Here is a 26,530-nt window from a genome sequence, read left to right as displayed (position 1 = left end):
CCACTCACTCCTGCCTCAGGAGACCTGGAATGACCGAGCTCCCTGTGCCCGGGGAGGCCCTGTGCTTGGCCATGCTACTGGGTGGCAGCCCCTGAAACACGGTCCTGAGGGCAGATGGGCTGGATGCTGCCTGGCACAGAGGCACGTCCCCAGCCGTCCTCCTCCCCAGAGCTGTACACCAAGGGCCCCCCTGGCATCCAGCCAGTTCTGGGAAAGAATAAAATGCAGGCTTTAATTGCATCACAAGTCATTAGTATTTTATAAACAGAAGTGTTAAATACAAATCCAGGTTAAAAATTACAGTTCTGTGCAGCCACGCAGCTGTGAGTCCCAAAGTCACCTTTTTACAGTATTTTCCTGCTGTGTCATGTCTTGCTGGTGGCATCATAGCAGGGGCCTTGGGCTGGGGGTCTGTGGTCCCTGGGGAAAGTGGCCCAGGCCCTGCCTGCTTCACTGTGGGCCTCAAGCCCTCATACTACCTTTCTCCCCTGGGTCTCCCCATCAGAGGTCCCTCCCCTCAGCACAGCCTGGGTCCTGAATCCTGTCAGGATGAATGGAAACGGCCCCACAACAGTGTTGACAGAAACAGCTCCAAGATGCATGTTTCTGCTCCGAGGTCCTCTCAGCTCTCCCTCTGCCAGGTCCCATTTAACAGCAGAGCTTGCATGCACCTGGTAGGCCTACAGGCTGGAACCAGGAGCTGTGCGGGGGGAGCTGGTGCTTTTGTAACCCCTTCAGTAGGGTGGGGCTGGTGGAAGCTGCCTCCACCACCAGCTATTGGCAAACATCCCCGAGGGCCCAGTGTGCCCAGCCCAGATGTGGGGCTGAAAAGGAGGGGTGCAGCCCCGGGGGCCCAGGGCATGGGGAAGGAGGGGCCCATAGCTGGCTGTTCTAGACCACTGGGTCCCCAGGACACCAACCATCCCAAGTTCCTGACATGTGATTGGGCGCCTAACACTGGAGCTGGGCAACACACACGTTGCATGGCCTCTTCAGGGCAGCTCTGGGGAAGATCTCGGCTTCCTTGGGCAATGGTGGGCATGGGATCCATGTCCTTGCCCCTTGTCATGGCTGTGGGGCCGTCTTGGATGCTGCACACTCTATATGGAGTGGGTGGAGCACTCTGACTGCTGCTGGATGTAGTTCTGGAAGCTCTTGTCTCCAATGGGGTGCTCCCTGTAAAGGCACGGGCAGAGTAAGGAAGGACACCTCCAGCTGCGGTGTCCTCAGTCCAGTGCTCTGCCGCACGTAGCACAGGACTGCAGACACCCACTGCTTCCCTGGCCTGATTGTGCACGTGTGTGTGGAACAAGCAATGTGCAGTGTATGAGGTGTGAACACACATGCAGAAGGTGTATGCATGCTTGCAACACAAGCACATACGTTGGGGCAAGCATGCAGACACTAACATGTGTAAGCTGCCCACTGCCCACTATTCTTGAAGCTAGCATACATATGTGCGGTGTGTGCTCGGGGAGACACCATGAGTTGGAGGCACCATGGAGCCAGGGTCTCTCCCCAAGGAAGATCAAGGTGTTTGAGAACAAGGTTGGAGCCTTGCCTGGCGTCGCCTGGGAAGCACCTCTTGCTTCTCCCGTGACAACTCCTACCTGTGCTCAGCTCAGCCTCTGAAGGTGCCCTGACCGACTGTGCCAGTTTGTGCCCTGACCAAGTCCCCTCTCTAGTAGCCCTGCCCGACTGTGCTGTCCTGGGCCCTGATACTCTCTCCCAGCAGCCCTGTCTGACTATACTATCCTGTGCCCTGACCCCGCCACCCCCCAGCAGCCCTGCCCAACTGTGCTGTCCTGGGAGGTCCACACTACACAGAGCTCCCTACGGGCTCAGCATCCTTAATGAGGCTGTGTGTGTGTGTGTGTGTGTGCATGCCCATCCCTGACATCTGACAGACAGACCCAGGTGATGGATGGGGACACCAGATGGACAAGGACAGGGGCTCTAGGGGCTTTGCATTCAGTGGAGCCAGAGGCACTGCGCTGAACTTCCCCTGGCCACACAGCCCTCGACTGGTGCTGAAGGTGACCACAGTCAGCTTGGCCTTTCTGTCCCTCCCAGGAATTCGGGTGGCACGGAGCTCTCTGGGCTCATCTGGGCCTGGGAGATCTGGGTGACCGAGGACAGGCAGGCACCATCCCCAAGAAGGAGTCTGGTTGAGTGGGGCATGTGGTCAGGAGTGCCAGCCCCTCTTGGCGCTTTGACACAGCCTGTCAGGGGAGGCCCGGCCATAAGGATCTGCTGCAGACACGGCCCCGGCTCAGGCCCATGGCCACCTCCTGGCACTCACTGGCTCCCGTATTTCGTCTTCTTGAACTTGTCCCTCCGGTACTGCGCATGTTCCTGTTCCAGGGTTCCCACTGCAGCAATGACCTGCCTCAGGGTCTTGTAGGTTTCCTGGGGGTCATCGATGACAAATGCCGAGTACTCCTCCTGCTCAGGGCCGTCGTACACAGACCGGCTGCCACAGGCCTCTGCAGGGGTGTGGGGAGAGGTTAGCTACTGCAGCACCTCCGCTGAGGGCTCATGGCTCAGGCAGACACAGGTGCTGACCCTGGGCAGGGTGTGTCCTGCTGAGCTGGGCAGCAGGGGCCCCGAGCTGGCATGGCCGATAAGCTGGACATTGGGAGTTTGTCCACTTCCTGATGGCTCGCCCAGTGGGCCCACCCAGGAAAGAACATGACCACACCTGGAGGCTGAGCCAAGACCCTGGGCGACCTCAGGGCTCAAGCTGGGAGACCGAATATATCTCTCTGCAAAAGCCCTGATTCCAACACACCTTTCTTGGCCAGCAGGACACTTCTCTATCTTACAGGGCCCGACAGTCTCTCCTGGTCACATTGCAAAGCAGCCAGCTATGCGAGCTGTCTCCACCCATATCCCAGGGGATGAAAGTCAGACCTGACCAGAGGTCCAAGGGAGTCTCCTCTGCCCTGCACCTCCCCCATCCCCACATGGGAGGACCTGGCAAGCAATGGCCATGTGTGACCTGAAGGCCATATGCACACCTCTGAAGGGTGGCACCGGGACACAAGACCAAGGACAAGAATCTGCATCTGGGAAACAGGAACAGGTGGCACTTGGGTCCAGCAGTGCAACTGACCAGGAAGAGCAAGGCACCGGTAGCAAATATTTAAAAAAATGCTGTTGGTGCCTGTGCAGTGGATCCTGAGGTGCGAGGGATGTGGCAGAACCACTTAGTGTCCTCTCATTGATTCTGGGAGGGCTCAGGGAAGGACAGAGATGATGGACACAGCTGAGGAGACGGGGTGAGGGACACAGCAGAGGAGAGGACAGGGGCTTTGGACACAGCTGAGTGGAGGGCAGGGGGGATGGACACAGCTGAGGGGTGACAGGGGGGATGGACATTCCTGTTGAGAGGACAGGGTGATGGGCAGATCTGAAGGAACACGGATTATTTAAATAATTGATAGGAAAGAGGTGGTGGAAGTAGCTGAGGAGAGGTCTATGAAAACTTTCAAGTTTCTGATGGCCTTGACTGGTAGCCCAGTGGCTAAAGTCCTTGCCTTGCATGTGCTGGGATCCCATGGGCACTGGTTCATATCCCAGCTGCTCCATTTCCCTCCCAGCTCCATGCTTGTGGCCTGGGAAAGCAGTGGAGGATGGCCCAAAGCCTTGAAACCCTAGACCCTCATGGGAAACCCAGAAGTTCCTGGCTTCATATCAGCTCAGCTCTGGCTGTTGCAGCCACTCAGGCAGTGAACCAGTGGATCTTTGTCACTCCTCTCTGTAAATCTGACTGTCCAATAAAAATAGATGAAATCAAGCTTGAAAAATTATGTCAAATATTTCTGCAGCGAAATAAACTTAGGTTCTTTGCCACTTTCCCACAACTTGATTTCCTGTTGTCACTTCACCAACCTTCACATGGTATTGATGCCTGTTTTATAGACTAGAAACACCAGCTCACCCATCAGCATCTTCCTGAAGCAGGAGACTGTTCAGCAGCTTCACTCCTGCTGCCACTTGAATGCCTTTCTTGTCATTCACCGTGCAGCAGCCTTTGGCACGGCATTCCATTGGGCTCATGAAGAGCCGAGGAAACCCCTGCCACATGACCGTGCCCATATCCTAGGCCAGGGCAAAGTGGCATTCCCCAGGCCCTCAAGGCAGTCACTCCCAGGATGAGGACCACCCATCTGGATGTGTGTCTGATATACATACATGCACACAGATCACCAGCCTCAACGTGATTGTGACAATTCTCTGTCCCAGGATGGATTGGCAGGGCTTGGGCACTGAAGGAGTGAGTGACCTATGCCCCTGAAGGACCAGGGTAAGCACTGAGGTTCCCAATATACGTTACTATCACGTGAATGAACCACTACTGTCAAGGTAACCTCTCACTGGGAGGGAGGCTGATTGTGACACCACTTTCCATTTGTCTGTCCACCCATTTGCCCATTCATCCCTGTGCTCTGTTGACCATCCACTCACTCAAGCACTATTTATCCATCTACCCATCTATCTATCCACCAATCAATCCAACCATCCATTTATCCATTCATCTAAGCATCCTCCTATTCATACACCCATCCATTCACACATCTATCATCTATTTACCCATCCATCCATCCATCCATCCACCAATCCACCAATCCATCCATCCATCCACCCATCCATCCATCCATCCACCAATACATCCATCCACCCACCCATCCATCCATCATCCATCCATCCACCTATCATCTATTCATCCATCCATCCATCCACCAACACATCCATCCATCCATCCATCCTCCCATCCATCTATTCATCCCTGTACCCGTCATCCATCCACTTGTCTGTACGTGTAACAAACAGGTGTTGGGTATCTCTTCTGCACAGGGCATGAGCTCTGCTTTGTATGGAAGGTGAACAAGGAATACAGAATTTCAGGCTGTCTGACAGAGAGGTGAGAAAAAGCCCTCATTCAGAGTCTTACAGGATGAAATAGCATTGGCTATGCCCCAGGCTCCGAGTGCACTGCAGCGTGGTACTGGGGTAAGCCCAGGCCATGCAGCATTGCTGGGAGGGGTACAGAGAGACCAGGAGGACTCATTCATGAGGCTTGGCTGTGCAGGTGGCCTTCTCTGTCTCAAGGCTTCTCCCTCACCTCCCCCCGGTTGCTGGTGCAGGTTCACAGAGCAATTCAGTATCAAGGACAATCAGGAGCCACAGAAAGCTGAGATACACTTTGCCAAGCATGACTGTGACATATGTGTACACATGGATGCATATCCCTCTGCACATGTGCCCACACATTGTTTTGCACATGTGTCAACACACATGTACATCCCTTTGTACACCTGTCCACACACATTGCTCTACATGCCCCCACACACCAGTCTGCAAACATGTCCATATATATGCACACCCCTTTGTACACATGTCCACACACAGAGGTCTGCACACATGTGTCCACACATGTGCACAAACACCCCTGTGCACGTTTCCACATATATGAACACAATCGGACATTGCTGTACACATGTGTCCACACATACACATAGCTCTGGAAACTGGAGGGGAGGAAGCTATATTCACAAACAAGGTCCTGTGGTTCCAAGATGAAGATAAACCCACTCAGCAGCCACCTGGAGAGCGGATCAGTCCCCTTCTCCCAACAGCAGTTTCCCATGCTGCACGCATTGCCCACCAACACTAGAGGCTTGGCAGGGGACTTTGTCTCTGTAGGACAGTGGGGTCCCAGACTCAGTCAGGTTTCCTCAGGTCCCCATATCTCCCGTGTGCCTAGAGCTGCACTCACCTTGCATCTTCTCCAGCCTGCCCAGGTAGCAGCTGAAGAGGGAGTAGATGCGTTCTGTCTCGCGGTCTCCATCAATGTCCAGCTGGATATTGGCTGGGAGGCCCCTGTTCAGACACGGAGAGGACACAAAGAACGACGATTTACTTCTGAGCAACACATATGCTCGTCATATTAATTTTTTCAAATTACCCAAGAGCAAAGATTCAGAGACAGACATGAACATGGTCCCTAGCAGGCTTCGCTGACGAGGCCAATGGCCACCTCTGGCCACACGGTTGGTGTGGACAACTCAACAGCACTTGGAAAGGACTAGTTGGCCATTTGCAACACCAGCACCCATGTCAGAGTACTGGTTTGAACCCTAGATGCCTCACTTCTGAACCAGCTTCCAGCTATACACCCAGGAAGGCAGCAGAAGGTGGGGCCAGTGCTTGAACCCCTGATTCCACTGGGGAGAATGAACGGAGTTCCAAGCTCCCGGCTTCAGCCTGGCCTACACCTGACGCTGCTGCCATTTTTATTGGAAAGTCAGATTTATAGAGAGGAGGAGAGACAGAGAAAGATCCTCCATCCACTGGTTCACTCCCAAGTGACCACAATGCCTGGAGCCGAGCTGACCCAAAGCCAGGAGCCAGGAGCTTCTTCTAGGTCTCCCACAAGGGTGCAGGATTTCAAGGCTTTGGGCCATCCTCTACCGACTTCCCAGGCCACAAGCAGGGAGCTGGATGGGAAGTGGAACAGCCAAGATACAAACTGGAGCCCATATAGGATCCTGATGCATGCAAGGCAAAGATTTAGCCACTAGGCCATTGCCAGGCTTCTCTCTCAGCCTTTTAAATAAATAAATCTTAGAGAGACCTGCCCAGCCTTGGTGACTGGAGTCTCTTGGGACTTGCATATCCACCAGCCAAACCAAAAATCAAATGACAGGAGTGACCTGGAATACACCTCTCTGGCAGGCAGCCCCTGACGGCTTAGCTGTCCCAGCTAAGGGGTGCTGCAGGGTCTCCTGTGCCTGCCCTGAAGCTGACAGCAGAGGAGAGACCCCTCCCTCGCAATCCCCATCCCAAAAGCTGGGCACCCTCGCCACATGAAGCCTCCTGGAGAGCATGACAGGCGGCTCCTCCCAGGACATCCCTCCCCCCATTCTCAGCATCTGCAGCTGTGACATAGGGTACAAAGTCCCCTCTCCCAGAGGTGGCCCACTGGTGCCTGCAGGAGTCAGAAGTGAGGGGCTTGAGCTCGCCATCAGGAGCACAAGGAACAGGCCTGTGAGCTGGCAGGCCAATCTGCTCAGTGCAGGGCCCAGGGTTGCCAGCAGGCAGCATGGGCTCTCCTAGGGAGCAGGGTAAGGTTCTCCCTAACAGGAACTGAGCCCCTGGCCCCTGCCTGCAGCTCCGCCTCTGCCGTGAGCCCCTCCACCTCCCCCATAGTGCCTCACTGCTGGCTGGGACTCAGGAGGAGCCTGGAAGCTTGGTGCATGTGCATATGAGGTACGGGCTACCTCAGCCTCCCCTGTGGCTTGTCTGAGTGCCCGTACAAAGGCAGCCCACCCACCCGGTGCAAGGGGAGCAGCCAGGCGCAGTGTCCGAGGTGGCCCGGCAGCACAGCCAGTGTCCGTTGAGGTGGGCCGAAGGATGGTAGAAAGTAAGGCGCCGCTGGTTGCACTGGCTCACTTTGGTGAGCACGTCGATCCAGTCCCGGGCCTCCACGCAGTTGCTGGCCTGGATGTAAAGGGCACGCTCCGGCTGGACCACCTGGAACATCTGTGCGCACACAGGCTGAGGGGCCGTGTCTGGCACACAGCCCTCCTGGGGACGTGGGCACTACACCCTGCGACTCTCTTCCTCACAAGGATTGCCAGGGCCCAGGCTGTAGTGTTTGTTATTCAACTGACAAACACTCCCAGGTGCCAGACGCTATCTTGTGCCCTAGGGGACACCATGAGGCCACTCTGTCCCCTGGAAGGCCAGGCAGGGGCTGTGTCTAGGATCTGGGGAGGTAATGTCAGCAATGGACAGAGAGCCCAGCTGCACTCACAGCAGGTGGAAATAAGTGGAGGATGGGTGGAAATAAGTGGAGGATGGGTGCCCTGTCAGAGCAAGGGGAACAGCAGGTGCATGTATCAAGGTGGCAGGAAGAGTGGACACAAGGATCCAGGCTGACCATGGACAGTGTGAGGGGACAGCATCCAGTAATGGGGGGAGGGGATGCATTGTTATCCCCAACACACAGGGAGTTCATGGGGAAGCCTTGTCCTCTTCCCCACCATATCCCCTCCTGAGGCCACCAAGTATAGGTTCCCTCTTCCACCAGTCAGCCTTAGGCTGAGGTTTGGGTGCAAAATCCCTGGGACCAGGGTGGACACGAGTGGCCTGGACAGGGTGACAGGGCAGAAGAGGAGGAGCTGCTGGTACTCAAGGGCGACACTCACATTCTTCATCTTGAAGGACTCCTCCTCCAGCTTCTCCACAGCCAGGATGTTCTCAATGGGGATGCTGTACAGTGGCTGGTCCCCTATGGCAGATGGGGCATGGGAAGTTGAGCTCGGCCCTGGACAAGGGGCCCTCACTGGGGACAAGGAGCCCTCACAGTCCAGGAACGAGGAGTCCTCACTGTCCGAGGATAAGGGGCCCTCACTCTCCGGGGATGAGGGGCCTCACTGTCCGGGGATGAAGGGCCCTCACTCTCTGGGGACAAGGAGCTCTCACTGTCCAGGAATGAGGATCCCTCACAGTCCAGGAATGAAGGGCCCTCACTCTCTGGGGACAAGGAGCCCTCACTGTCTGGGGATGAGGGGATCTTACCATTTGGGGACAAGGCACCCTCACTGTCCCTCCCCCATGCAATCTCCTCCAGACCCTCGCATGGCCGCCTGTGTCGTCACCTCTGCACTTTCTGTATGTGAACTCATGGTTGGTCAGGCAGAACCACCTCTTCTTGAAGTTCTTCATCCCAAAGCGCTTCCTCCCCTGCGCCCTCTTGATCATGAACCTGCGCAAGGGTGTGAACAGCTCAGGGTCAGGACAGTGCCTGTGCCTGAGACCAGCATCACTGTGTCTTCAGGGGGAGTGGAGAGCTCTCCTCTGCTGGGCCAGATCGTGTGATGGGCGGCAATAACCATGGGCAGGGACAGCAGCTGGTTGGCATCTCAGCAAGGCCTGGGCCTCTGACTTCCCACACTAACTCCCAAGAGCAGGGTGCAGACCCCAGCACTGGATGGCCAAAAGGCAGCTGTAGAACCACACAGCCAAGGCAGCATATTCTAGAAAGCCTCAGTGGATGGGTGCTGGAGGACTTGCCTGGCCCACTGGGCAGTCTTGCTCATGTCCCACATTCACAGATTTTCTCTGCTCAGCTCTGAGAGGTGTGAGAACCCTGGATGCCGGGGGCTGGGAGCTGTACAGGAAGCCTCAGCCCTCCCATAATGGGTGGGTCAGTGCAGAATTCAGACACGTGTGGCACTGGGTGGTGGAAGGAGGCCACATTGGCCTCAGGGCCATGGAGCTGAGGCCACCACAGGCCCAGCAGGGTGCAGCAGACACGCAGGCAAGGCCTTGGGAGCAGGGGAGACTGGGTCAGGCATGTAGAAGTCTCCCCATGGGGACTCAGCCACCTCGCTGCTCTCCCACAGTCCACAGAGAATGGTGTAGATGTCCAGGCATCCTGTCACAAAGTCTCCAAGGCCCATGGCCCAGGATAGGCCCCACAGGTCAGACCAGGGCTGAAGGGTACAGCCATGATAGCCAGACGCTTACCCTTCCTTCAGCAGGATCGGCTGCTCAACGCTCTTGGGATCTCTTCTCCCCGATGAGGAGATCAAATCTAGGAACTGAGGAGGCAGAAATGGGAGTTCTGGGGGAGAATCAGACATGCCCAGCACTGGTTCTCATGGTGGCCCAGGGACAAGAGGTTTGTGCTGACCTGCATTGATATGGTCAGGCGTGCCCTGGGCAGGTGTGAGGGCAGGTGTGTTGGAGGTGGGCGTGCCCGGGGCAGGTGTGAGGGCAGGTGTGTTGGAGGTGGGCGTGCCCTGGGCAGGTGTGAGGGCAGGTGTGTTGGAGGCGGGCGTGCCCGGGGCAGGTGTGAGGGCAGGTGTGTTGGAGGTGGGCGTGCCCTGGGCAGGTGTGAGGGCAGGGTGTGTTGGAGGTTTCTGTGTGTGCTGGGGGGTTACAGCAGTAACAGCTTGCTGGAGGAGGGAGAAGCTCCCTGCTAGGTCCCCACAAGGTGTGTCCCTGGCCCAGGGCCACAACAGTGCCGTGCGCCCACACTTACATTCTTCACGGCATCCCCGTATTTCTGCTCATTGAAGAACTCATAGAATGAGGCCATGTAGGACTCCTTGAAGCTGGCCTAAAGGGAGAGCGCTTGCCTGGGAGGGCAGATTAGACACAGACCCAGCGCCACCTCCCACAGCCCTGTGTTCCCATTCCTGGCAGCTCCAGGGACCTTGGGAGCCGATGGCCCATAACACTCATTGCAGTCGGCTAGACCCAGGGCCTCAGATCACAGGCCTCCCTGGATGGCACTGGGCAGTCCACGGCCTGGAGCCCACCACCCATCCCTGTAGATGCCAGATTCTGGCCTGAGCAGACCCCCTCACAGGGACCCTGCCCCTAGGCAACAGCCAGTCCCAGACAACAGGAGAAATGCCTAGATGGCGAGAGGCTGAGATAGACAAAGCAGTGGCTGAGCCAAGGGAAGGCCGGCCTGGGGCAGGTGCACCAGAGGAGGCATCCACAGGAGCAGCCATGGGGCAGTGGGCAGGACCAGGCAGTCCCTCACCAAAGCCCACTTGAGTCTCAATCCCCTGCAGAGCAGAGACCCCATGTGCTGGATGTGACTCACAGACTTGGACTTGGACAAGCTACCCAGCGTCTGGATGGTCTTGGAAATGAGCGTCAGGGTCCGGGATGTCTGAGGGTCCTGGGAAGGGGACAGCAGTGTGACTGATCCTGTCATGTGGCATCCAGGGGTAGGGCTTCAGGCTGGCCCCCAGGCTCAGGAGAATGTGTGGGCACTTGGGTACAAGGCTACAGGAGCCCACACTGAGGAACAGGGCAGTGCCCAGCTCAAGGCTGCTGTCTTCCCCAGCTCTTGGCTGGAAGGTTGATGCTGACACAAGGAAAGCAAGGAGCAGTCTTTCCAGGGAGGAGCCCAGCTGAGCAGAGGTGTGGGCACACAGCAGGTGCTGTCCTGACTGACAGACAAGTGACAGTGAGCACACACCTGGCTCCAGCAGCTGGGACCCCGCCCTGACACTTCCTCCCATGCACAGGCCTGTGGGCACGGCCTGAAGGGACCCTGCCCACACCCCCAGCAGTCGTGGCCAGGGTAGGGTGTTCACTGGGCCTGTCCTGGCCTAGCTGACTTACCGTGTGGTGCGGCGTCAGGTGGAAGAGGTTGGGGGAGAGGATGGCGGGGGCAAAGAACCTTAGGAAGATGAAGCCACTCACGGCCGTGTATCGCACGTCAGGGTCATCTGCGGACAGAGACGGGCGTCCAGAGGCCTCGGGAAAGGCCAGCCTAGCTCTGCTAAGTCACTTGTTTGACGGCAGAGATATGTCCCACATGCCCACAACACGGGCACTGGGCCAGGATGGCCAGGAATCAGTTCTGTTCAGGTCTCCCAGTGGACAATGGGACCCAAGGACAAAACCATCACTGTTGTTGCCTAGGGGGCACCGCAGGATGACAACAGGGGCAGGGCCAGGACCAGGACCCAGCCTGCACTCTGATGGGGAAGGTACATGAAGGAGTCTCACCCACCCCCTAGTTCCTTTGTGGCCGTGGCTGGGTGGAGATGGCTGTCCCTCCTTCCTGTATGTGGTCACCACTCCCAGTGCTCATGGTTGTCACTCCCGCGTGTACGTGGCTGTCCTCCCTCTTGTACACGGGTGTCCTCTCTCCTGTACGTGGCTGTCCTCCCTCCTGTACACGGGTGTCCTCTCTCCTGTACGTGGCTGTCCTCCCGCGTGTACACAGCTGTCCTCCCTTTTGTACACGGCTGTCCTCCCTCCTGTACACGGCTGTCCTCCCTTGTGCATGTGGTTGTCCTCCCTTGTGCATGTGGTTGTCCTCCCTTGTGCATGTGGTTGTCCTCCCTCCTGTACAGGTTGTCCTCCCTCCTGTACACATCTGTCCTCCCTCCTGTACGTGGTTGTCCTCCCTCCTGTACAGGCTGTCCTCTCTCCTGTACGTGGCTGTCCTGCCGCGTGTACACAGCTGTCCTCCCTCCTATACACAGCTGTCCTCCCTCCTGTACAGGCTGTCCTCCCTCATGTACACAGCTGTCCTCCCTCCTGTATAGGCTGTCCTCCCTCCTGTACGTGGTTGTCCTCCTCCTGTACAGGCTGTCCTCCCACCTGTACAGGCTGTCCTCCCTCCTATACACGGGTGTCCTCTCTCCTGTACGTGGCTGTCCTCCCGTGTGTATGTGGCTGTCCTCCCTCCTGTACATGGCTGTCCTCCCTCCTGTACGTGGCTGCTACTTTCTCACAGTCATGGCTGTCACTCACACATATATGTGCCTGCCACTTCCTTGTGGCTGTGGTTGTCACTCACTCATTCCCCCTTGGACCTCACCTTGGAAGCGTTTGGCAGCTGCCTCACGCAAGCAGAAGAAGATGTCACACATGACGGTTGGACAGCTGACCCCAGAGGTGGTAATGGCAGTAAAGACGCGGTCCACGTGCTGGCGCAAGGTCTCCTGGGAGTGAAACACGGCATCCAGCATGACTGAGGCCGCCCACAAGGCCATGGGCAGCAGGGGCAGTGGGCATAGTGCTGTTCCTCGGCTGGGTAGGGTCCCTGGGACTCTCTCTTCTGAGCAGGACTGCATGATTTGTGCCAGGCAGTATCCCGTGACAGGACAGCATGAAGGGTCATGTCAGGGCACAGCTCCAGGGGGTTTAAGTGGCCTGGCTATGGACATGGATAGGGAGGGCCTTTGGCAAAGCTACCCAGCATTCAACACCTCCCCAGCATGCATAGAGCCCCACCTCAAGCCAGAGCTGGGCACATAGTCCTCTGCCCACGCACAGATGGAGGCCCCAGGCTCACCATGTTGTTGTCAAGGCTGTCACTGTCCCTCAGCTTCACAGGGTCGATCTCACAGGGTCTGTGACTCTGGCATATCTGGGGAACATTGAGACACCAGGACAGGGCTCTGTGAGGGCTCCTCAGCCCCTGGCTCAGAAGACAATGGCTCATGACCTGTTACTGGCACAGCCACACCTCTAGGCCCTCAGGGGCCAACATGCTCCACACACACACACACATACACAATCCTCTAGGCCACATACAGTTCCTCTATCACACACATACCTCTTCAATGACAGGCTTCAGTGTGACGTGCAGGTAATGCATTCCAGCCAGCTTCATGGTCTCATCAATGCACTTGGAGGTCAGCGAGTTTCCTCGGAAAATGGTGTTGGGGTCCCTGGAAGCAAAGTGGAGGGTGACTGTGTGACATCAGCAGGAAGGGATGGGGCCTTCCTGGATACTGGGTTACCAGCCAGCAGGGCTCCATCCTGGCTCGGGCCACCCTCAGGTGTGTGCCATCATCAGAGTGTTATGACCTCAGGCATGGACTGGGCTGCCTTGGCATGGACATGTGCCAGTCAGCTCCAGCCAGAAGTAGCCCTGTGCAGCTTGGGGACCCCAGCTGGGTTACCAGTGCCTCCTTCCCTTTATTCATGCCAGATGTGTTCTTCAAAAAGTGACAAAGTGTGAGTGACAGGACTTGGGTTGCAGAGGTCTCAGTCAGTGAAGGACAAGCTCAACAGAAGCAGGACCAGCGCCTGGACCAAGGTCACTTTCCACTTCATAAGCTCCTGGAGAACTCACCAGGTATCCAGGCCCACCCTGATCTCCTGCAGGACCTGCACCTGGGGGACCACACCCACCCTGATCTCCTGCAGACCCTCCTCCTGCAGGCCCTGCACCTGGGGGACCACGCTCACCCTGATCTCCTGCAGGCCCTGCACCTGGGGGACCACACCAGGGCAGGTCCAGGGGGGCACTCACTGGGTCCTTTTCAGCTCGGCGTTGGCGATGGAGCTGAGGAAGGGCACAATCCGGCCGCAGTGCAGGAAGAGCCTCACCAGAGGGACGGCTGCCTCCTGCTTCTCTCGGCACACCTCACCCAGAATGTGAGCAGCTGACGCCGAGACTGGCTGTGCCAAGAGGGCCAGGAGGGCTAATTCAGGGTGTGCCTGAGGGCCCCAGACTCCTCCCCACACAGGGACTACTGCTCCTGACCCCCTCTGCTCCCGGACTCCCTGAAAATCCTGCAATAGCAGCTGCTGCTGAGGGTGGGGCCTGTCCTAGCCCAGACCCAAACACAGTGGGGTCCACAGGCAGTCACAGCAGGATCCCGAGTGCCCCAGCACAGGAGATGGGGTGCCCCAGGAGGGAGTGGACTGGAGGGGCCCTGAAGGAATTACCCACAGGGCCAATGGGGGAGCCTGAGCCTGGGACTGGAGCTTAGGATAAGGCCTGGCTCTAGCGGCGGAGCCTGGGGCAGGGGACAGGGACAGAGCCCACCTCCACATCAGCAGACTTGAGCAGCAGGTCACGCAGCGGACTGTAATATTGGGAGGAGAAGACATGGTCTTCTGTGTAGACAACATTTAGCCTCAGTGAGCCCAGCTCGTCCTGCTTCAGGCTGCGGCTGCCGTTGTCCCGGGGCTGGAGGAAGTACCTGGGTGGGAAATTGGAGAACCACAAGGTAGGGTGGGCACTCTGGTCTCTGCTGACCCTGGAGGTCAGCTTAGCCTCAGCTGTCTAGGCAGTGTGAGGAGGGACCTTGGCTGGGAACCACAGGTGGGGCCTAGGGTAAGCACAGCATCTGGACCCCTTGGACGTCTCCAGAGGGGTCCATCACCAGCAGGGCCCCTCCTCTTCTTTATGGAACATTCTTTGTGTTGGAGCAGAGGGAACAAGGCTTTTTACTGTCTGGTCCTTGGTGTGATGTCAGAGATGCTGGCCAGGCCACATCTCTCGCCTATGTGGTGTGGGGAGACTGGGGGAAGAGGGCAACCTCTGTGCTAGGACCCGTGTTGGAAGTCTGGTTCCCATCCCAGCCACTCCACATTTACCCAGTATCCTGCTGACACACACAGGAGGAATAGAACCTGACCTAAGTGCCTGATCCCAGCCCTGGCCTGGCCCAGCACTGTGGGCAGTGCAGAGGGAACTACTTGACAGATGAGCCCTCATTCTCTCCTGCTGGCACACTGCCTTATAGATAGACAGACACACATACATGTACATATGCACAAATACATAGATATGCACACACAGAGGCACATATGTGTAAACATACATGCATAGATGCATGGATATTTATACACACATGCATGAACACATAGATGTGCATACAGACACATGTATACATGCATAAACACACCGATATGCACATAGACACATGCATAAACATACATTCATAAAACATGGACATACATAGACACATGCATAAACGCACATTCATAAACAGACAGATATGCATAGGCACATGCGTGCACACACATGCATAAACACAGAGATGTGCACAATACAGACACATGCATAAACATACACTCATAAACACACGAACATGCATGCATAGAGACAAACGCATGCACATATATGCATAAACAGATAGGCATACATACACATATGTATACACAAAGATGCATAAACATAGACATACATGCACACAGGCACATATGCATAAACATACAAGCATAAGCACACAGACATAAATAGGCAAATATAAACACAGACACAAATACAGAATTAGACGCTTAGATATACACATACATGCATAGACACAGACATATAGGTACACATAGACACACTCATCCACTCATGTGTACACAGATGCATACATACAGATTAGACAGACAGATAAACCTTAAAACAAAGCAAAGGCACAGCCTGCATCCACCACATGGATGGAGCCAGCTCAGCTGCAGACAAGGCCTAGACCAAGCCAACAGCAGTCCCACAGGCTACCCCAGGAGCTGTCCTGGGTCGTGCCACATTCCTCACGGCCCTAGGTCTGCTACTGCTGTGGCTGCCTGACCAGTGCAGCAGCAATGGGGAGAGGTCAGTATGAGCCTCTGGGATGCGTACCTGCCACATTCTCCTTACCATGCATCATAGCAGCTGGATGCCCGCAGCACCATCAGGGGCACGCGCAATTCTCCAAGGAACTCATCTCCAAACTTGAGGTTGCTGGCATTCCAGAGATCCACTCTGAAACCATGGAGCACAGTTCTCATGCCAGGGTGGGGTAGGGGCAGTAAAGATCCCAGGAGCATGGGTAGGGAGGAGTTAGCACCACCATGCCTACAATAGCCACCCACACACCTTCCACTCACCTGAGACATGCCAACCCACATGCCCCCTCCACCTATCCTACCTGCCACATGCAGTTCTCACATCTTCCAAATATCTGTCACACAGTTCTCACACCCTCCACTCACCTGTCACATGCAGTCCTCACACCCTCCACTCACCTGTCACACGCAGTCCTCACACCCTCCACTCACCTGCCACGTAGTCCTCACACCCCCCACTCACCTGTCACATGCAGTCCTCACACCCTCCACTCACCTGTCACACAGTCCTCACACCCTCCACTCACCTGTCACACAGTCCTCACACCCTCCACTCACCTGTCACACAGTCCTCACACCCCCCACTCACCTGTCACACAGTCCTCACACCCTCCACTCACCTGTCACACGCAGTCCTCACACCCCCCACTCACCTGTCACACAGTCCTCACACCCTCCACTCACCTGTCACACAGTCCTCACACCCTCCACTCACCTGTCACACAGTCCTCACACCCTCCACTCACCTGTCACACGCAGTCCTCACACCCCCCACTCACCTGTCACACAGTCCTCACACCCTCCACTCACCTGTCACACAGTCCTCACACCCTCCACTCACCTGCCACACAGTCCTCACACCCTCCACTCACCTGTCACACAGTCCTCACACCCTCCACTCACCTGTCACACGCAGTCCTCACACCCTCCACTCACCTGCCACACGCAGTCCTCACACCCTCCACTCACCTGTCACATGCAGTCCTCACACCCTCCACTCACCTGTCACACGCAGTCCTCACACCCTCCACTCACCTGTCACATGCAGTCCTCACACCCTCCACTCACCTGTCACACAGTCCTCACACCCCCCACTCACCTGTCACACAGTCCTCACACCCTCCACTCACCTGTCACACGCAGTCCTCACACCCTCCACTCACCTGTCACACAGTCCTCACACCCTCCACTCACCTGTCACACAGTCCTCACACCCTCCACTCACCTGTCACACAGTCCTCACACCCTCCACTCACCTGTCACACGCAGTCCTCACACCCCCCACTCACCTGTCACACAGTCCTCACACCCTCCACTCACCTGTCACACAGTCCTCACACCCTCCACTCACCTGCCACACAGTCCTCACACCCTCCACTCACCTGTCACACAGTCCTCACACCCTCCACTCACCTGTCACATGCAGTCCTCACACCCTCCACTCACCTGCCACACGCAGTCCTCACACCCTCCACTCACCTGTCACATGCAGTCCTCACACCCTCCACTCACCTGTCACACGCAGTCCTCACACCCTCCACTCACCTGCCACACGCAGTCCTCACACCCTCCACTCACCTGTCACATGCAGTCCTCACACCCTCCACTCACCTGTCACACGCAGTCCTCACAGCCTCTACCTACCTGTCACACAGTCCTCACACCCTCCACTCACCTGTCACACAGTCCTCATAAACGTCCACATGCTTGCCTGCATGTAGTCGTCTTGCCCCTCCAGTTACCTTCCCACACACGGTCCACACGTGATACACCCACCTGCCCACCTACACACCCACGCCTGCCAGGGGAGGCCCTTTGTTGTGTGCCCACCATCCTGGGCATGTGTGCCAATTGCTCTGGGCTGCAGCTTCCCCCCACATCCTGGTCCTGCAGGTTCAGACGGGAATGGGTTGGGGCTCACTCACCTGATTTCCAGTTTGTCCACATCCTCCTCCTCAATGTCAAAGTGTGACTTTCTGCTGTAGCTGCTGGGCCTAGTCACCTGTCATAGAGAAGGGAGTGTCTGGGCCTTGCCCACTGGCAGGATCCAGTTAATGCCAGATTCTGCCTTGGCTGCACCCCGGCGCAGGATCTCAGAGGCAGCAGGACCACTGGCCTGGCTATCTTCCTCTCTGCTTCAAAAGCGTTTCTTGCAAACCAACTACATTGTCCTGATTCTCCATACCTTGCCCACATCCCAAACACAGCAGAAACCCTGGACCCTATGTCATGCCAGTGCCCCACACTCTGGGTAGACTCCAGGCTCTGCAGGAAGGAGAGGGAGACCCACCTCGAAGTAGAACACTTCATCAAACTGGGGGTTGGTGGTCTTCCTCTTCACTTTCGTCTTCTTGGCCTCTGATCTGCAACACAGAGGGGTGGGTAGGCACTAGGCGTGCCTATGGAACCAAGAGGGTAGACAAGGACTTCTGCCCCCAACATCAGCTGCAGGGCAACTCCCAGGGCCACAAATGAGACTTTCCAGGCAGAATAAACTTGCCTGAGTGGACCAGCCAGCGTCACTGTGGCGTAAGGGTCACACTGCCCGTTGACAATGGGGAGGCCTTGGCACTCGATAATACTGAGGAAAGAGAGGACATGGGGTGCAGTGAGAGACAGGACCAGTGTGCACAGACAAGACCGAGGGTGCAGTGAGAGATGGGGCCTGTGTGCAGTCAGAGGCCATGGGGTACAGTGAGAGATGAGGTGTGTGTGCAGTCAGGACATGGGGACAGTGAAGAGACACATGTTCCCTCCTTTGAGGAACAAAGCTTAGAGTGAAGGTCTCAGCAGGTGAGTACACCCAAGACCCAGCAGGGCTGCCCTTAGGCCTCTGGTTAACGGTGTTTGCATGTGTGTGTCCTAGGGTACATCTGCATGTGTATGTGGTGTGTGCATGTGTCCATCCTGGGGTGCATCCGCATGTGTATGTGGTGTGTGCATGTGTGTGCCTTAGGGTGCATCTCTGTGTGTATGTGGTGTGTAGATGTGTCCCAGCATGCACAGCCTCCAACAAGTGACTTAGGGCCCAACTGTGTGGCAGAATCTGCACTACAACTATACAGCTCTTCCTTGCTGGGGGCCATGTCCTTGTCAGGTGACCCCGGCTATGTCACATCTAACATAGGATGGCAGCACCAAGTACACGGTGCATGGAGACATGACAGTCTCTGGCTAGCATTTGCTCTGCTGGAGGCTGGAGCACCCATCCATGCTATGATCTGGGAAGTTCCTGAACCTGGTGCCCCAGCACTTCTATATGGGAATAGCCCTGTGCAGGCTGGGTAGCAGAGGAGACCTGGCTGTGCCTCACCGGGCGGCAAGTTTGTGGCAGACAATGCCCGTGTCCGTGATGACCTCACTCAGTCGCAGATCCAGGTGGACCTTGCCCTGCGAGGCACAAAAACACCATCAGAAGAGGAGCAGGAGACAGTTTGAGGGGACAGTTGAGGGGCAGAGGTACCTAGAGCCATACCCAGGCACTGGCTCCCAGCTCTGCCGAAGCAGGTCTGGCAACACAGGCAAGGGACCCAGATCACAAGAAGTTACTGGACACGGAAGTAGCCTGGATGCTGTGTGCTCCAGCAGCACATGTCTGCAGGTGACACATACAGGGCTCATGAGCAGGTATTTCAGGGTCTCCAGGTGCCTGGGAAGACAGTCAGCAGGTCTTGCCCAGAGGGGCTGAGGGGAGTCTTCCCTGGACCAGACTGCAGCCCTATGCAGCATGCCATGTGGATAATGAGTGAGGAACACACACTCGATGCTACTCTACCCCTCAGCCAAGGAAGCAGGGGCTGCAGGTAGAAGCCAGTGCAGTTCTCAGAGTCTGCTCACCTCCAACCACAGATCAACATGTGTGTGCTTACCCGATTACACATCAACACGTGTGCTTACCTCTAACCACAGCCCAACATGTATGTGCTCACTTGATTACATATAAACACGTGTGCTCACCTCTGACCACAGATCAACACATGTATGCTCGCTTCAGACCACATATCAACACATGTGTGCTCATCTCTGACCACATATCAACACATGTGTGCTCACCTGATTACAGATCAACATATGTGTTCACCTCTGACCACACATCAATGCGTGTGTGCTCACCTGACCACAGATCAACATGTGTGCTCACCTCTAACCACATATCAACATGTGTGTGCTCATCTGATTACAGATCAACATGTGTGTTCACCTCTAACCATATATCAACATGTGTGTGCTCACCCGACCACAAGTCAACATGTGTGCTCACCTCTAACCACATATCAACACGTATGTGCTCACCTGATTACAGATAAACACATGTAGATAAACACATGTGTATTCACCTCTGACCACACATCAATGCGTGTGTGCTCACCTGAGTACAGATCAACATGTGTGCCCACCCCTGACCACAGATGGACATGGATCCCAACCTCATGCCTCACCTGCACCTCTGAGTCAGCATCCACATGCTGTAACTGGAACCAGGTGTCCCTGTTGTGGTACTTCTGCAAGTCCTCTTTCTGGATGGCCACCTTTCCTGTGACACACATGGTAGACACCCTTAGAGGGCAGCCCCTTCCCCAGTCTCTCTGCCCTTCCCAGTGGGATTCTGGCAGTTACCCAGAGTGGGTACCCAGTGACGGGGTAAGGACACAAGCTATTAGGGTTTCTCCACGTCCTTGACTCCCCCCAAGCAGTGAACAATGCAGCCTCCTTCAGAACTTTTACACTGCATCTTTCCTCCAACTGCACAGGAGGCCAAATCTTTCAAATTTGAAAATGCCCCCAAAAACTATTTTAGCATCATCCCCCTTCACCCCTCCCCTTTCCCTGTATCTTGGAACTTTCCCCACAGCCCGGACCCTAAAGTTATGAAAAGCCCAGCCTGCTGAAAAATTAGCCTGTACTACATGCTTCTTCTGCTTGCATGTTGGGAGCTGGTCACATCCTTGAATTTAACTTGAATAAATCCAACTTGGCTGTGAGTCAGCTTGGGGCAGGGCTGGCCCAGGCAGCATCACCATGTTTCCCCTAGGGGCCAGGCAGGCCAGCTCTGCCTGGAGGTGCAGGCACCATGTCCCACCCCACAGCACACAGACCCTCCCCTGGAATCAGGCACCGAGCTGCACGATGCTGTCCTGTCCCTTCCCCAGCATCCCCTGGGGTAGCTGTAGGGATGGGGAAGAACAAGGGCTCTGCCAGCTGTCTGCACAGCAAACATATCAAGTCCCAGGAGGATGAGGGTGGAGAGAACAAAGATGAGGGCAGGTGGCAACCATGACTGGCCCCACAACACAGAGAGCTCCCTGATGTGTGCTCACATGAGTTGCAGCTCAGGACATACCTGTGCACACACGTACGTGCGGTCTCCTGGCACAGCTGGGTGAAGAACTTCCTAATATGTGCTCATGTAAGCTGTAACTCAGGACACACCAGTGCACAGGACATGTCAGTGCACACCCATAAGCAGGGTCTCTTGGTACGGAGGCCCCAGGAGCTCTCAGCTAGAAAACTTCCCAAGGAAGAGTCCTCAACCTGGCCCTGGTATTGCAGGAGTGACACCTAGAGTTTCCAGTATGAGTCAGCAGATTTGAGGAAATGGATCATGCCCCTTTACCCAGCCAAGCCAGTCCGGGCCTCCAAGCACTGAGCACTCCACTTGGTCATGCTGCCTCCAGGCACCTCTCAGAAGCCAGGGCTGTTTACTTATCAGGCCGCAGTGACTCTGTGTGTGCATGTGTGAGTATGGAGTGGAGCCTCAGGTATGTTGTCAAGGCAAGCCATACCAATGACTTGGGTGCCAGGCCTAACGATGAAGCCCCAGGGCTGCAGGAGACCCGAATCAGCCTAGGCACGTGGAGCTGTCCTCCTGAAGCTTCCATCTCCAGGACACTGTGTCTTCCCTCACAGCCGAGACCTGGGAGCCTCAGCATCATGGGCTTACGTGGCAGGGGGTGGCCAGTGAGAGCTCCAGGGCTGCATGCTCCTGACAGGTAGGTGTGTCTCGGCCAGGTTGCCTGAAGTCTGACGTCCTTAGCCTAGCTTTGTACTCCTTTCCTGAGGAGTTCCTGTTAGGGCTGATTTTACTTTCTCTCCCTTGGGTTTGCTCCAACATGTGTGAGAGCCTCAGGCATGGGACAGGGCCAAGTGTGACAGAATGGTCACCATCACACCCAACAGAAGGCAGAGGAGTCAGGGTCTGCAGGGTGTCACCAGACTCATGGCAATGTTGGCTGCACCATCCCAAGGGGCTCCTTAGGAAGCGGGCCTCACGCCCCAGGGTGCTGGCTGAGATGTTGGCCTGTGGAGGTACAGAGCCCTAAGCACAGCCTGGCTGCTTGACAGAGGGGTTCTCACATACCCCAGAGAAGACCTCTGAACTTAGAGTACACCCCAGCACCAAAGGCCCTCATGGGACACAAGTGGTCCCTGTGGGAATGCTGGGCTCCAGTGCTCCTCCTGCTGTGTGCCAGCTGAGCCAACTGGAAACAGCAATCATGCTGCAGAGAAGTTAACTCTGGGCTTTCGGGAGAAGGGTCCAGGACTGCCTGCAACAAAGCCCAGATGGATGCCCTGAAGCCACACATAAACCCAAGCCAGGCAGCATAAGAGATATACAGAACAAGTACCTGCTCGGCTGGGGAAGCTGCTGGGTACACACAGGGCCTGGCTCTAACATGGGTCTCCCAAGATGGCTGGTGCAGCCAGGCAACCCCAGGCACTGCAGAGCCCCCCCACACATACCCCCACCCTGCCAGGGCAAGGGCCTATGGTCCAGAAACCTCCACCCAAAGTGGGGCAGGGGCATGTCTTCTCACACATGTGACTTGTCTGCCCATGTAAGTTTTCAATTTGTAAAAATGTGTTGCTAATGATGAAAAGCAAGATGTTCTGCTGCTTTTAAGAAATGGGAAAACCTGGTGACTGAGGCCACCATACACAGAGAGAACGCAGAATCTGTTTCCAGTGGAAGATCCTGAAACAGTACAGCATAGCAGCTCCAACAGGGCCCTATAGTCCTGAGGAGCCTGGGTGTCAGCCGACAAAGTCCCACTGAGCTCAGCCTCAAACATGGCAGACAACATTTGGTCAGCACAGTGTCCCCTGCCACAGGGACCTGATCAGATGGTGTCTCTCTCCTGCATCTGACACGGAGTCAGATGGTATCCCTTGCCCTGTTTGTGTCATGGGACTTCATCAGACAGTCTCACTCCTGCTCTTATCACAGGGACCTGATTAGATGGTGTCTCCCTCCTGCTCCTGTCATGGGAACCTGGTCAGTTGGGGTCTCCTGTCACAGGGACCTGGTCAGATGGTGTCTCTCTCCTGCATCTGACACGGAGTCAGATGGTATCCCTTGCCCTGTTTGTGTCATGGGACTTCATCAGACAGTCTCACTCCTGCTCTTATCACAGGGACCTGATTAGATGGTGTCTCCCTCCTGCTCCTGTCATGGGAACCTGGTCAGTTGGGGTCTCCTGTCACAGGGATCTGGTCAGATGGAGTCTCCGTCACAGGAACCTGGTCAGTTGGGGTCTCCTGTCACAGGGATCTGGTCAGTTACAGTCTCCTGTCACAGGAGACTGATAAGATGGAGTCTCTTGTCACAGGGACCTGGTCAGGATGATGTCTGTTGTTCAACCCAGGCCATCAGGGCCAGGATCAGTCTGCCTCCAGATGTTGTTACAAAGAAAGACACTTGCTCAGTTCTTTATCACATGTTACGGCAGTGAACACAAAGATACAAAGGGCCATTGGTGTCATGCTGGCATCCATGAGCATCTAGCTCCCTCAGTGAAAGCTGACCAGAGACCCAGGTATGTAAGAAGTAAGGCTGGATGGAAGGAACAAGTGTACTTGGGCGCCAGTAGTTGGTTTGCACTAAGTGGGAGGAACAAGTATGAACCGAGTGACTGTGAGGAGCATGTGTGAAAAGCATATCTGAGGTGTGTATGAGGAGCACTGTGAGGTGAGGACTACATCTGAGGTGTGCATGAGCACGTGCGGGGGCACTGAGGTGAGGACTACATCTGAGGTGTGTATGAGGAACATGTGTAACGGTATGAGGAGCACTGTGAGGTGAGGACTACATCTGAGGTGTGCATGAGCATGTGTTGGGGCACATATGAGGTATGTGAAGTGCATGTGAGACTAATGTGACAGGCACATGTGATTTATGTATGATGGTGTATTTCAAGTGTGAGAAGCGCACATATGTTGCTGTGAGCAGTGCCTGGGAACTTGGCATCACCACTTCAGTGTCTGTCCATCCTGCGGTGGTCGAAGCTAGGTTTCTGCATTCCACTGAATTCTGAGGGACCTCAACTGCTGCCCACCGGGGTGGCCACAGCTCACAGGGCCTAGTCAGCCACGCTCCTCAGCTCCCTTGATAGGCTCAGGAGTCCTGCACCCCATCTCCCTTCCCACACCCTCCACCCGGCACACATCGGGTCTCTCCAAACAGAAACCATCCCATGGGCCTTCCTGTCTGCCTCTGCTCCAGGCACAGTTGTCTTCTGGGGGAAGTATGTTATTGCCACCTTCTTAAAACCAGAGAAGAGCCTCAGGGGTTCCCCTGGCCCTTCACTGGTCCATAAGGAAGCCATGGCAGGAGCAGTGAGGGTGACCCTGTACAGAACCTGGGAAGCAGGCCTGGTGATAACATGCCATAGGGGATGGTTTGGGGTGCCCTTGCCCATGCCTCGCAAGACTGGAGGCTATGTGTGGAATCCAGCATGGGTTCCTGCTGATAGGACAATTCCTCCACTGAATGGGGAGATGCCCACTGAGGCCAGCAGCTGCTTAGGCCCTGCTCCATGGGCAGCCCATCACTCAGAACTACCTGTGGGGCCCGGCGGCGTGGCCTAGCGGCTAAAGTCCTCACCTTGAACACGCCAGGATCCCATATGGGCGCCGGTTCTAATCCCGGCAGCTCCACTTTCTGTCCAGCTCCCTGCTTGTGGCCTGGGAAGACAGTCGAGGACGGCCCAATGCTTTGGGACCCTGCACCCGTGTGGGAGATCCAGAAGAGGTTCCTGGTTCCCGGCATCGGATCGGCACAGCACCGGCTGTTGCGGCTCACTTGGGGAGTGAAATATCGGATGGAAGATCTTCCTCTCTGTCTCTCCTCCTCTCTGTATATCTGGCTTTCCAATAATAATAAAATCTTTAAAAAAAAAAAGAACTACCTGTGACTTGGAACAGGGACGACCAGAAAGACACTCCTTGCTCCCACTGGGATGGGATTTGATCCCCAAGAGGCAGAGAAGAAGCCATCCACCCCATCACCTACCTATGATGGAATCCCTCCGGAAAACATCCCGGTCAAAAATGTAAAACGACAGGTAGCGGAAACTCCGGGGAATTTCACAGTAGAAGTCTTCTCCATAGAAGGGGCTGGAACACAAGCAGTGGTCTGTCAGACCCATTCATGTTCTAGGAGGTGTATACCAGCCCACCCCAAAGCCACTCCAACTTCTCTGCAGGTCCTCTTGGGGAGCCACTTCTCAGCACCAGATGTGACTTTGTCGTTTTGCTTTTGTTTCTATTTGAGAGACAAAGGCAGATCTCCTATTCACAGAGTCATTTCCCAGATGCATGCAGCATCCCAGGCCAGAAACTCAGACCCCATTGGTTCCTTCACCTAGTGAAGAGGGTCAAGACCCAAGCCAGCGGGCTTGCTTTCCACGTACCCTAGAAACAGTTGTTACACCCACAGTAAAGCAGACAGTACAGGGTCTCCTGCCTTTCCTGCGCCTGTCACAAGGGACCAACAAACCCCTGTACACAGCCCGGCTGAGCACAAGCAAAGTCAGAGGGCACAGCAGGGCCTATGGCTGTTGGCCCAGCCAGGCACTCTGGGATGGTGGCTAGCTGGGGAAGTCAGCAGGACTCAGTGCCCAGGGCCACACCTGCTCCTTTCCCAGAGACCAGACGCTGTCCCAATGGGGACAGGTGGCACAAAGTCACTCTTGCACTGCCAATGGCCTAAGTCCCAGAGGGGACCCCTCTAAACGGAAAGCAACAGGAAGACACCATGCTTGCCAGGGGCATCCCCACGGCCTACCCAAACATTACCTTAGCACAGCCTACAGAAGTGGTACATCACAGATTCCAAGAAAAAACACAGAATCAATCTGGAACCTGGAGCCCAGTATAGATTTTCAGATTGGACCCCTGCTGGGCATGTAGGCAGCTGTGTGGCTCTGACATTTGTGGAATAGTAGCTTATTGGTCATGGGTGTAGACTGGACCACGTGATGTACTCTGAATGCTGGGGAAGGGCGCAGGCCTCTGGGTCTCTGGAGGTATCTCCAGAACAGGTACTCAGGGCCTGAGGATGTCAGTTCAAGTTCAGTCCAGATGCTGTTTTGGTTCACAGCCAGACTTGGCTGCCCCATTCAGGATGAAAATCCCCACCAGTGCCAGGTGATGTGCCTGCCATACCCACCAAGAGCAGCCCCACCAGTGCCAGCTGATGTGGCTGCACACCCATGCTGAGTGGCCCCCACTGGAGACAGATGTAATGTGTCTGCCACACCCACCAAGAGCAGCCCCACCAGTGCCAGGTGATGTGTCTGCCACACCCACCAAGAGCAGCCCCACCAGTGCCAGCTGATGTGGCTGCACACCCATGCTGAGTGGC

At 55.7% G+C, this 26,530-nt stretch overlaps 1 protein-coding gene across 4 annotated transcripts; it reads right to left on the bottom strand.

The window, feature by feature from the left end:
• Nucleotides 1–205: 205 nt before the first annotated feature.
• Nucleotides 206–25,796, bottom strand: RASA3 (RAS p21 protein activator 3). Of its 4 annotated transcripts, none has more exons than XM_058670496.1 (22): nt 25,178–25,791; nt 20,328–20,422; nt 19,202–19,278; nt 18,389–18,469; nt 18,179–18,251; nt 17,814–17,890; nt 15,920–16,024; nt 14,330–14,486; nt 13,811–13,959; nt 13,109–13,223; nt 12,845–12,919; nt 12,368–12,491; nt 11,158–11,264; nt 10,631–10,708; nt 10,058–10,135; nt 9,541–9,614; nt 8,670–8,776; nt 8,217–8,299; nt 7,340–7,506; nt 5,783–5,886; nt 2,303–2,486; nt 206–1,176 (listed from the first exon to the last, which is right to left on the bottom strand). In XM_058670496.1, exons 1-22 carry the CDS (start codon nt 25,311–25,313, stop codon nt 1,101–1,103), a joined length of 2,322 nt encoding a protein of 773 aa, XP_058526479.1. In that variant the 5' UTR covers nt 25,314–25,791; the 3' UTR covers nt 206–1,100. The 4 variants fall into 4 exon arrangements, with proteins under 4 accessions (XP_058526479.1, XP_058526478.1, XP_058526481.1 ...); XM_058670495.1 differs by having other exon boundaries at nt 7,340–7,548; nt 25,178–25,790; XM_058670497.1 differs by lacking the exons at nt 206–1,176; nt 2,303–2,486 and adding an exon at nt 3,909–4,296 and having other exon boundaries at nt 7,340–7,548; nt 25,178–25,796.
• Between the last annotated feature and the right edge of the window lie 734 nt (nt 25,797–26,530).

This window comes from Ochotona princeps, chromosome 12 (assembly GCF_030435755.1).
Source record: "Ochotona princeps isolate mOchPri1 chromosome 12, mOchPri1.hap1, whole genome shotgun sequence".
Taxonomy (NCBI): Eukaryota; Metazoa; Chordata; class Mammalia; order Lagomorpha; family Ochotonidae; genus Ochotona; species Ochotona princeps.
Note: the sequence above shows the minus strand (reverse complement) of the source record. Positions and strands in the feature narration are given on the sequence as shown.

Coding starts and splice junctions, on each gene's coding strand:
- RASA3 (XM_058670495.1), bottom strand. CDS start 25,313: ATGGGTCTGACAGACCACTGCTTGTGTTCCAGCCCCTTCTATGGAGAA. Junction 10,709..11,157: donor ACCTGACGCCGCACCACACG/GTAAGTCAGCTA, acceptor TCCCCTTCCCAG/GACCCTCAGACATCCCGGAC. Junction 7,549..8,216: donor AGTCCTTCAAGATGAAGAAT/GTGAGTGTCGCC, acceptor GTGTGCGCACAG/ATGTTCCAGGTGGTCCAGCC.